Genomic DNA, 11,374 nt, shown 5'->3' with positions numbered 1-11,374 from the left:
GCATCAGTCAAGATCGTCTAGTGAGAGTAGCATACTGCATTGAAATGGTCATCAAGATACAATCAACTCATGCCAACGGTGACTGTTCCACAACAGCAAAAAAGCGACCGAGACCTACATGTACCGGTGACCCCCATGTCGTTAACAGTTCAGGCTTCGGCTGCCTTGCAAGGGTCTGACGCCATCACGCATTCAACACCCATCTCAGGTGCCCAAAGGTTGTTCTCGACCTTGGATCTTCACGACGTACAGCCGTGATAGCTGTGCGGGACAGCATATTCCTTCTGCGCCGCAGCATCCAGCTGATGCTCTTTCGTCATTTTGCTTCCTGTCTCTTGCCTTATCCGCTATTAGAGCCTGTCTGAACTACCTGAACCTTAGCCCGCCCCATTCCGTCTTTTCCAAGACGAAACCCCCGACCTTTCTTGCAGTCTCGTCTATCCACAACAGCTTCACCGATCAGCGAAACCCTGAAGATCGACCTCGACTTCTCCGCACTGCTCGCCGCTTCCATTCTGCATTCTCCATCTGTCCACGACGTGCTTACCTATTCCTTTAAAGTTCGTCGGATCACCATGCTGTTGATATCTTGTACTCGAACTGTGGCTGCTGCGTTTGCTTGAGCAACTCGAAGCGGACAAACGTCACATGCATTGAGTCTTAGACTTCTAAGGCCTTTCTGTTGACGATCGCCGTGCGTCCGCATACCGACCTCCAACTTCATTACTCAAGTCGCTGTCGAGTTTTCATACGCTGGATCTGCCAGCCCATTCTCAGAATAACCACGCTCTCAACATGTCGCGGCCCAGATCCGGCTCCGTGGCATCGACAAGCTCTCCCATCCGTAACCGCCGCGATTCTATCAACTCGATTTCTACAGGGCAACTTGCCCATGCCCTTGACAAGATACACACATCCGCCAGCCAGTGTGACTCCCTAACCACCTTTAACGACTTCGCTCCGCCCCCGGTAGCAGCACCAACCTCAGAAAATAAAGGAATAGCAGGCGATCTAGTCCAACAAGGCTTCAGTGGACTCTATAGTCGTTTGAGGGAGGCTGTAGGTGGCGGAGTCACCTCTAAATCACAGGAACAAATATCGGGAGAAAGGTCAGAGCCCTCTTCCAAAAGAACCTCGATTGTTGCCAATCATGGCTCGAAGGCCTCTATCGGCTCGCTTAGTCGAGTCGACACCGGCGCCTCACTATCCCCTTCCTCGTCTCAGGTTCTACCTAATGATGGGGCATCTACAAGTCAAAGTGGTGGTACTATCGAACCTCGACCGCAAGCTCAGTCATCCAAGCCGTCGAGCATCAGCCTGATGTCTAACCAGAAGTCCAACCCTACGAACCGTCAAAGCTTCTCCAAAAAGGCCCCCAGTTCTATCGCCGCTGACCCTACGATCGCTCCTGTTACGGTACACAGAGATCCTAGTCATACCACCATCCGCACTGAGGACAGTGGCGGCGTCGGATCGAGCCGAAAGAGTATCAGCAGCCGAGCCGATTTGCAAGCGCATCTAACGACAGCTGAATCATCGGCCAGTCTGTATGACATGAAAGATGGTAAGATTCCGCCCAGGTCTAAACGTGAGGACACCTCAAGTATCGACGAAAGTATCAAAAGTCCGACAAGTCCCAGGAGTACACACCATCGTACGCCTTCTCTACAGACTCGAAGTCTTCGCAGCCCTTCAGTCACCTCATCTTTACTATCACCCGACAGCGTAAGAAGGAAGCCTGCCGTTATCGATCGAATCAGTCGCTCGAGATCCCCTGGAGGCCAAAACTCGAGGGATTCCTCATTGGACAGGGGAACCGCTGAGCCTAGCCGCGTCAGCACATCTGCCCATGATTCTGTTTGCCACGATTCCTTCTCTAATAACCCCAAACCACAAAAGATGGCTTCGGGCGATTTCAGAATACCCGGCACTGTCACGAGTAGTGAAGAAGCCTCTGAACAGGTGAATGCACAGCTCACTCGTATGCGGAAGCAGGTTTTGAGTAAGGAATTCTGGATGAAAGATGATACTGTCAAGGAGTGTTTCCTCTGTCAGACACCATTCAGCGCATTCAGGAGAAAACATCATTGCAGAACCTGCGGCTGCATCTTCGATTCAAAATGCACCACTGTAATCTCAGGCGAGAAGTTCGGTGTGCAAGGTTCGCTACGCGTCTGTAAGCGATGTCTCGAAGTCATCACCAGACGTTTTGATGGAAGTGGTTCAGAGGACTCTGGAGATGAACAATCGTTCATGCCAAGATTCTTCGGCGCAAATCATGCGAAAAGCCCCAGCAACGCGAGCCAGTCTAAGCCAAGAGATAACGAATCTGGGGTTGCCTCCGAAGGTTCAGAAGACTCGAGACCTGTGTCAAGACCTGTGACGACACCAATGATGGCTATACCTGCAACTCGTCGCCTTGGAGAATCTCGTACTGCAGCCATTCTGGAGATCGATGCGCCACAATTAAGCAGGCCAGGCTCTTCACGGTCTCTCAAATCCCTAAGTGCGAGGCCTCATTCTTCTGCAGGCCATAAACGACACCACTCCAAACATGCTGGCTTCTTAAACCGTTTCAAGCCTGCACCGGAGGAAAGGGCGCCTTTCAGACGTGGCATTGATGATGAGAGCGCTAAGAAGCCAAAGTTTCCTGCCTTCCATGACGATAATATCATCGATCCGGAGCTGGCTGACTACATGTCCGATGAGTCAAGTGAAGATGAACAAATGAGCCTATTTACCACAATGACAGGCGACTTGCAACCCGGAAGCCTTGGTGATGACAAGTCAGAACTTACGCCATACGTAAATGCTAATAGAAAATATCGCCATAGGGCAGGCGAAAAGAGCATCAGCGGTATGAGCTTCGTGAGTAGAGGTGGTCTCGATGAGCTGCCTGGAAGTCTTGGCGGATATCGTCGGCCACCAAGGCGACGGAACACTAGCAATGTTAGTGGCAGTATGCATCACTTGCCATCACCGCGCCCAAAGTCCGCCGTGTTCAAGGGCCCTTCTCAATCCTCAGAACTGCTCTTCTCATTGGATACGCCTCACCAAAGTGCAAACCAGATCACTAGGAGTGACTCGCTGCAACACAAGAAGGCCCCTAAAGTCGAGCTCAACTCATCCAGCTTGAGACACGTTGATAAGTTGCTACACCAGCTACTAGACGATGCAGAGATTTCAAATCCCCCGGCCTGGCAAAAGGCTCTTGTTCCCATCCTGTTGCGAGCAACAGATGACGTTGACCCGGACGTCGCAAAGGGAGAAGATATGGATATCCGACATTATGTCAAGTTGAAGAGAATCCCAGGAGGCAAGCCTGGTGACACAGCATACATCTCTGGTGTAGTTTTCACCAAGAACCTGGCCCTCAAGAGTATGCCTCGCAGGATTACCAATCCACGAGTAATGCTTGTCACATTTCCCATTGAGTACCAACGGCACCAACAGCACTTTATGAGCTTGCAACCTGTCATCGAGCAAGAAAAAGAATTTCTACGGGTTGTGGTCCAGAGAATCACGAATCTCCGCCCTCAAGTACTTCTTGCTGAAAAGAGCATCTCTGGTGTGGCGTTGCAGTATCTTTCCGACGCAAACATTTCAGTGGCCTACAATGTTAAGCACACGGTTATTGAAGCAGTTGCACGATGTGCTGAAACCGACATTATATCGTCTCTTGACATGTTGGCATTGCCCGTCCAGATTGGACGATGCGCTAGCTTCGAGGTTAGGACGTTTGTGAATAATGACTACCCGGGTCGCAAAAAATCATATATTTTCTTGTCCGGTTGTACTCCTGAGCTTGGCTGCACGATTGCGCTGAGGGGTGCCAACAGCACAGTACTCTCGAAGGTGAAGCATATCATGGAGTTTATGGTTTATGTTGTCTACAATCTGAAGCTTGAATCGAGCCTTTTGAGGGATGAGTCGATCGAACTTCCAGAAGGTGGAGATTCCATGACAAACTCTATGCAGCTCCAGGGCGATAGTGCGAGATCTACAAGTGTCAATAGTGTTGACAACTCGAGAGACGGCCCAGCTGTTGCGGTTAATCACCCGCCAGGAGATAGTGAACCGCCCTCTCAAACAACTGCGGACAGCGCTAGTATCACTGAAACCGACGACACAGGCTCATTGAACCAGTCAGGCCAGTTGACTCAAGAACGCACACGTCTCATGTCTCTTCAAGAGCAGTCCGATCCTGTTGCCGAGGATCAAACCAGCCAAGTTCCGGACGATGTCCCTATGCCAACTTACTATAGTGACATGGTGGCCAAGTACGAAACCAAGATTCTCTCTGCTTCGCCCTATGTCAAGTTCACACAACCCTACCTTCTAATGAAGACGCGCGAGCAGGAGAGAAGATTGCTCTACTTGCGCAGATTGCGTAACCACGATTATTATGAAGAAAAAGACTCAGAGAAATCAGAACCTCAAAAGTTCCAACTCATCAAGCCCGAAATGGTCGAAGCGATTGGCCAAAAGGCGCCACGACAGATTATGGAGATCCTTCGAGCTGTTCACGATGCAGAGTACGACAAGGCCTTATACAATTATCAAACGCAAACTCGTCAGTGGGAAACGTATATCCAGGGCAACCTCGATCTCTTCGATCCGTATTCTCATCAGAACATTGTCGTCCTTTACTCCGTTGTCTGTACAGAGACGAAGATCCCATGTACTGAACCCTCTTTGGTTGCCATCAACTTTTATGATGAGCAGCATATTGACACTGGTATGGATCCTGATTGCACCTTGGGTCAATACATTGAAGATCTTGCCTACACCATGAACCAAGTCTGCACTTCCAACGGCTGCGAACGCAGGATGCTGGAACACCATAGGACCTATGTGCATGACCAGTTTCGAATCACAGTTTTTGTCGAGAACATGCCAAACAACTCTGCTCTGGCAGACTATGATGGCATTACAATGTGGACTTACTGCAAGATTTGTAAGAAGGATACCGAAGAGAGACCTATGTCGGAAGCTACCTACAAATACTCATTTGGCAAATACTTGGAACTCCTCTTTTGGGGCCGGGGACTGAAGATGAAAGGCATGCATGAATGTCCCCATGACCACCACCGGGACCACGTTCGGTACTTCAGCCTTCAAGACGCAAGAATTCGCATTCATTGGGATCCCATCGATCTATTGGAGATCGTTGTGCCACGAGCAAGAATCACCTGGAAAGTAACCAATGATTTGAAGCTTAAGAATGAGATCTTTGTCAAAATGGAAGAGAGATGGGCCAAGTTCATGGCCTCGGTCAGATCGAGGCTAATGTGCATCAGAATTGACAGTGTCTTGCCTGATAAGGCAGACCTGTGCAAATCTGAAGTCGATCGTTTGACTGCTAAAGCAAAAGAGGATCTCCCAATCATCGTCAAGAGATTGCAAGATATTTACGTCAACTCGAAGTATTACGAAGTGGTTCCTTTCAACAGTATCGTCCGAGAGATGCTCGAGAAAGCTGGGGAATGGGATCAAGCATTTACCAAATTTGAAGCTGATTTCCTCAGCGACAAAGATATGCGCCAGTTAACCATCATGCAATTGAAGAAGATGTTTACAGATAATGAGTCAAAGGAGTCGCTAGTTTCGAACGAGGGCACGCCATCAACTGTTGATAGCGAAGAACGGCCGTCTCAAACTTTCACGGAAGAAGAAGGGAAGAGCACCCAACCAACGGACTACACCGACAACACCAGTATGGAGGCTAGTGTCGCTTCATCAAAGCCTGTCGATGATAAGGACGTTCCCGATGAAGATGGTAAGGTTGAAATCCCTGCAGAAGGGGCCATTGAAAGAGTCGAACCATTGGATCTAGCGCGCACGCCCTCAACACCATCTCATCCTCCTCCTGAGCTGTCTCAAGGCGACGAGGCATCAGAAGCCCAAGAAGCCCAAGATGATCAAGACGATCAAGAGACCCCCATTGCCGATCCTGAACAAACACCAAAGGCATCGGGCGGGGCTTTTGACTTGGTCCCCCTGGAACCTACTAAGACCACTGAACCCAATGAGCCAACTGAGCCCGCTGAGTCTGGTGTTGAGTCCACCGAGCCCACCGAGCCACTCCCATCTCCTCTCGAAGCGCTCCCTTCGCCGGCTCCGTCGCTATCGGATAAAGTTGACCAGATGAGGCGAGAACAGGGCTATCAAGCAGGTCCATCTGCGATTCCTACTCCCACAAACGAGCGCGGGCCTTCTCGTAAGTCTGGGCAAGCGGTTTCGCCTCCAATGGTTAGAGCAACCTCCCATCCCGTTCGTACACTGTCTAGGACGCAGTCAGGAGTCGGCAAGGGTCTTGGCATTAAGGAAACTAAGACAAATCCTCCTGACAGCACGGGGTCCGAGTCAACAACCGAGGGGTCGGTCAGAGTGGATAAGAAGCTCTCAGATCGCCTAGGGTTGAGGAATTTGAAGGATAGAGGCAAAACGACCGCGTCAGGAATTCCGCGATTCGTGCATAAGAAGAGAGAGTCGAAGGTTTCAACACTGGCGAGACACTTTGAGCAGCTTAGTCGAGAATTCGAGAAAGAGCGTATCCGAGACCGCAAGAAGCGTGCTGCGAGCATGCGCCAACCTCGAGCTATGCTTCCGAGAACAACTACGAAAGCCATTGTTGAGGTCTATGACGATGTAAACGACGCTTTTGACGAACCAAGCCCTCCATCGGAAAGTATTGCTGAACGCGAAGCCAGTAAACGTGCTGGCAGCATTGCTTCACGAAGGTCGGATTCGCACCATAAGCCAGAGTCGGTCATTGAGCCATTGACTCCTGCTGAGCCACCTGCGAGCATGGAGGAACAACAGCACGGAAACCCAAGCCAACAAGTGGGAGGTGAAGAGCCATGTCAAGAGCGCGGAGACAAGGCAGACCATGGAGAAGGAGAAGATATAACGGAGAAGGAAGAAAAGGAAGAAAAGGAAGAGAATGACGACCACACCATTGCAAATACCAGTCAGACATTCTCAGATGACGAAGAACGTACCACTGATCTCGAACACTCGGTGCCAGATGAGTACTTGCACGACATAAAAGAGATTGCTGATTCCGTTGATGCAAGCGACATTCCACTGGAGTTGCCCAAGCATCAAAAGACCAGCTTGATGAAGTATCTCACCAACTTCTGGGCTGAACGGGGTGCAAGCGGCTGGCACCAGCTCGAATATCCGGTCAATCCCAGCGACCATATCTTTGTTGATTCAGACATCATCGTACGAGAGGATGAGCCAAGCTCAGTCATTGCACTCGCTCTCAATAGCGAAGATTACAAGGGCAAGCTGGCGAACATTCGACGAGAAGCACAGGAGGTTATGCAACGCGAAGTTGAGGGTGGTGGGGATGCCGAGCCCAAGTCACTGCCTTCAGATGGTACCGACTGGATGGTGTCGGAAACGGACATGGAAAAGAGTCTTCTTCGCGTCACAGGGACCCATCTTAAGTACCAATTCCGAGAAGGCTCTGCTACCATGACCTGCAAGATCTTCTATGCAGAGCAGTTTGATGCACTCAGGAGGAAGTGTGGCGTTGCAGAACGTATTGTCGAGTCTCTTTCGCGATGCCTGAAGTGGGATTCGAAGGGAGGCAAGACTAAGTCCGTTTTCTTGAAGACGTTGGATGATCGCCTCGTTCTCAAGGTAAGTTTGTGTAGATTCTCGCTTCGAGTCAAGATCGACTAACTATCCCCAGTCACTCTCACCTATCGAGACTTCGGCTTTCCTGCGATTTGCGCCTGGATACTTCAACATCATGGCCGAGGCACTGTTTCATGATCTCCCATCTGTCATCGCAAAGATGCTAGGCTTCTTCCAGGTGTTCATCAAGAACCCTGCAACAGGAACTGACATCAAGCTGGATCTCCTTATCACTGAAAACCTCTTCTACGACCGGTCAGCAACAAGAATTTTTGACCTCAAAGGTTCAATGCGAAACCGCAAGATCCAGTCAACAGGGGAGCAAAATGAGGTTCTCCTTGACGAAAACATGGTTGAGTACATTTATGAGTCACCCCTCTTTGCACGAGAGCATTCCAAGAAGCTCCTACGCGCTTCCGTCTGGAACGATACACTTTTCTTGGCAAGACAGAATGTGATGGACTATTCACTCATGATTGCCGTTGACGAAGCTCGCAAGGAACTCGTGGTTGGCATCATTGACTGTATCCGCACCTACACTTGGGACAAGAAGCTCGAGAGTTGGATCAAGGACCGTGGATTTGCAGGTGGTGGCCGCAATCGACCTACCGTAACCAGTCCCAAGGAATACAAGTCCCGTTTCCGAGAGGCAATGGCCAGGTATGTACAAGACAGGGTGGATATAGGTGTTCGTATACTAACTTGTGATCAGGTACATCTTGCAAGCGCCCAACTGCTGGCATCTATTCAACAACCCTCAGTATCCGCATTACTATGGGCGCGCTAGGTTCGAAGAGCCCGAGTTGCTCCGCTGAGCGTATGAATTTTTATGTACGATGCGAATGAGATCAACGAAGAAAAAGACGCATGGTTCGCAACAGCTGGTATAAACGTAAAAGAACTGTATTTTTGTTTTGTGTACAAGCACGCATCAGCGTTGTTATTGTCATCATTTACCAGAGCATTCATTCAAGGGGACACGGAAAGGATGGCCTTGCTTACAACTCAGGAGGCTTTGCATGATGTGGATACAAGACATGCATAAATCAATAGAGTATGGCTACTGTTGTATGCCCCTTAAGAAATGTTGAGCTCAATGGCTGTATCGTGATGGATTGTCTAGACAGCTCGAGTGATGATGTCGGCTTAGACCCCACTGGGTAGGTTCAGGGCATCATCTTAGGCCTATGGCACCTGTAAGCCACTGAAACCTGTCATATCAGGCCCTAGGAGCTCCGTCCGTCATGTCATCCACTTCCTACTCTCATACCCAAATTGCACCCAATTTTGACATCAACAACAACTGAGATATAAGATAATGTCGATTGACCTGAACTGGGAGACGCTCACTAGCGGCCCCGATGGCGACGCCCTCGCTGAGCGCATACGGGAATTCGTCCATGAGAAATTCCAGACAGTTCCGTTACCAAAATTCATTCGCTCAGTAAACGTCCACGGTTTCGACTTTGGGACCATCCCTCCACAGCTTGAGCTCAAGGACATTACAGATCCTCTACCTGATTTCTACGAAGAGGACCTGGACGATGATGAAGAGGACAGCGAAGAAGAGCCATCACCTCCTCTGCCCCCAGAGCCAACAAGGATGAGGCCTGGACCTACACCGTGGGGAGGATCAACGAGGAGAGGTGGTGGACTGAGGAGCGAGGTATTAAGGAATGAGATGATGGGCCATGATTTGGGAAGTCCGTTCCTAGGAACTTCAACGCCAGGAATTCTAGGAGGATCGGGATTGGGTTATTTCCAGAGCCATCTTGGAACAGGCACACATACGCCTTTGGCGGCTGTTGCAAGTGCGCATCATACTAACTGGATGAGCGTCCCGGGAACACCAGCACGCGAATGGGGAGCCCCAAGTCACACACGGAACCCATCACAGAGCAGCCTGACTTCTGTTGATAACTTCAAGTCCAGCCTTGACCCGCTGCAGAGTCTGCGTGAGAAGGGAAGCGTCTCTACGCTGGCGCCTACGTCAGTGGAGGCGTCGCGGCCGCCAACGAGAGATACACATCTTGGCGGCTCGGCGATTGAAGACGACGATGAAGAGGAGGGAGAAGAAGAAGCAGGGCGGCGGCCAAGAGAACCTCGTGTTGAGGACGTGCAAGCCGTCTTTAGGATACGCTACAATGGTGACATACGCTTGAACCTTACTGCGGAGATCCTACTCGACTATCCCATGCCAAGTTTTGTGGGTATTCCTTTAAAACTCAACATTACAGGCTTGACGTTTGATGGCGTGGGAGTATTGGCGCATATTCGCAAGCGAGTACACTTTTGCTTCCTCGGTCCAGATGATGCGCTCGCAGCTGTTGGACCCGATGATACTAAAGAGGAGGGGGGTTCGAGCACTTCTACAGCAGATGCCAAGAATGAACATCACAAACCACGATTTGGGGGACTTCTACAAGAGATTCGCGTGGAGAGCGAGATTGGAGAACGGGTTGGCGGAAAGCAGAGCTTAAAGAACGTGGGCAAAGTCGAGAGATTCGTGCTAGAACAGGTCAGAAGGATTTTTGAGTCGGAATTCGTCTATCCCAGCTTTTGGACGTTCTTGGTATAATGGACCATGGATCATGAGGATGATCGCTGTGGGTATATAGAGAAAGCACACCACTTCTAATAACCATGCGGACAGGCATTGGCGCAAGCATCTTTGCTCAAAACAAGGATATATACAAAATCATCAGGTCACAGCACATCATGTCAACGTCCTTCTGAATCCCTGGTACGCCTGCTGAATATCCAGCTCCAGCTCGCGCGCCTGGCCCTCACTCAACTCATCAGTCGCTCTCATCTGGTTGAGCGTGATAAGCCATTGCACGATCTTGCCGCGGTTCTCAAAGTCTTTGTCCGTGACACGGTTCACCGATTGGATGACGTCGGAAAGAAGAGGGTGTAGTTGATCCTTGGAAAGGAGACCGAGCTTAACGGCATCGAGAAAGGTGATGAATTCTTGGGTGGCTTCGAGAATGAGAACACCGCTTGTGTTGTTGGCTGCGGCGGGGGCGGGAGTTTGTGCCGAGGGGGCTCGATCGATGGTCGTTGAGGGCATTCCTACACGAATGCGCTCGGTTGCGCGAGGGGCTTCGAGCTATTCAATTATCAGTTCTGGGTTAATAGGAGCTGTCGGGATATTATAGAGCGTCATACGTCCCACTTGGCCTTGAATTCCTCAAGATCTCCAAACTCCCTCGCGATCGTCTCATCAGCCAGCAGCGCCTTATACTGCCTTAACGATCGCTCGCAGATCTCAGTATACTCTGCTTCAGGGACGGCATCTTTTAAAAAGGCTTTTTCGAGTTCATCGAGAGTTATTATAATGCTGAAGAGTTCGGCGAGGGATTCTTGAAGGTCGCGCTCGGCACGGGTGTTGGTGAGCTTGACTTCCTACACTTGGCGGTTAGCTACGGTAATGGAACAACTCGAAGCAAGATGAAGCATACCTCGTCGAGATTTATACTTGCTGAAAGACTTGTATTGGGTACATAGCTATGAGGAGTTGGCGCGTAGCCTTGTCTTGGGATCATGGTGAAAGAGGCATTGGCTTGATCAATGCCTATAATGGAATACCAGTAATACGGCGCAATAAGAGAAAGCTCCAAGTGGGATGCCTACTAGACATGGCTGCATGTTACGTAGGGGAGCGGCAGAATCCCCACACCGCCTGACGTTTACGTCCACCATCTCTTATCGATAAGCGTGCAGC

At 50.2% G+C, this 11,374-nt stretch overlaps 3 protein-coding genes across 3 annotated transcripts; 2 read left to right on the top strand and 1 right to left on the bottom strand.

Annotated features, from left to right (window-relative positions):
* The first annotated feature begins 198 nt into the window (after positions 1-198).
* FOIG_10901 (1-phosphatidylinositol-3-phosphate 5-kinase) lies at positions 199-8,781 on the top strand. Its single transcript, XM_031211416.1, has 3 exons — positions 199-7,653; positions 7,706-8,310; positions 8,363-8,781. Exons 1-3 carry the CDS (start codon positions 796-798, stop codon positions 8,463-8,465), a joined length of 7,566 nt encoding a protein of 2,521 aa, XP_031058600.1. The 5' UTR covers positions 199-795; the 3' UTR covers positions 8,466-8,781.
* Positions 8,782-8,860: 79 nt separating this feature from the next.
* On the top strand, positions 8,861-11,374 carry FOIG_10899 (uncharacterized protein). The gene has a single exon (XM_031211414.1). It carries the CDS (start codon positions 8,969-8,971, stop codon positions 10,226-10,228), a length of 1,260 nt encoding a protein of 419 aa, XP_031058598.1. The 5' UTR covers positions 8,861-8,968; the 3' UTR covers positions 10,229-11,374.
* On the bottom strand, positions 10,367-11,195 carry FOIG_10900 (uncharacterized protein; the record flags this gene model as incomplete). The annotated part of the gene is made up of 3 exons (XM_031211415.1): positions 10,367-10,759; positions 10,819-11,055; positions 11,112-11,195. The coding sequence occupies 3 exons, from the start codon at positions 11,193-11,195 to the stop codon at positions 10,367-10,369; spliced, it is 714 nt and encodes a 237-aa protein (XP_031058599.1).

The sequence above is a fragment of the Fusarium odoratissimum genome, assembly GCF_000260195.1.
Source record: "Fusarium odoratissimum NRRL 54006 unplaced genomic scaffold supercont1.20, whole genome shotgun sequence".
Lineage (NCBI taxonomy): Eukaryota > Fungi > Ascomycota > Sordariomycetes > Hypocreales > Nectriaceae > Fusarium > Fusarium odoratissimum.
Note: the sequence above shows the minus strand (reverse complement) of the source record. Positions and strands in the feature narration are given on the sequence as shown.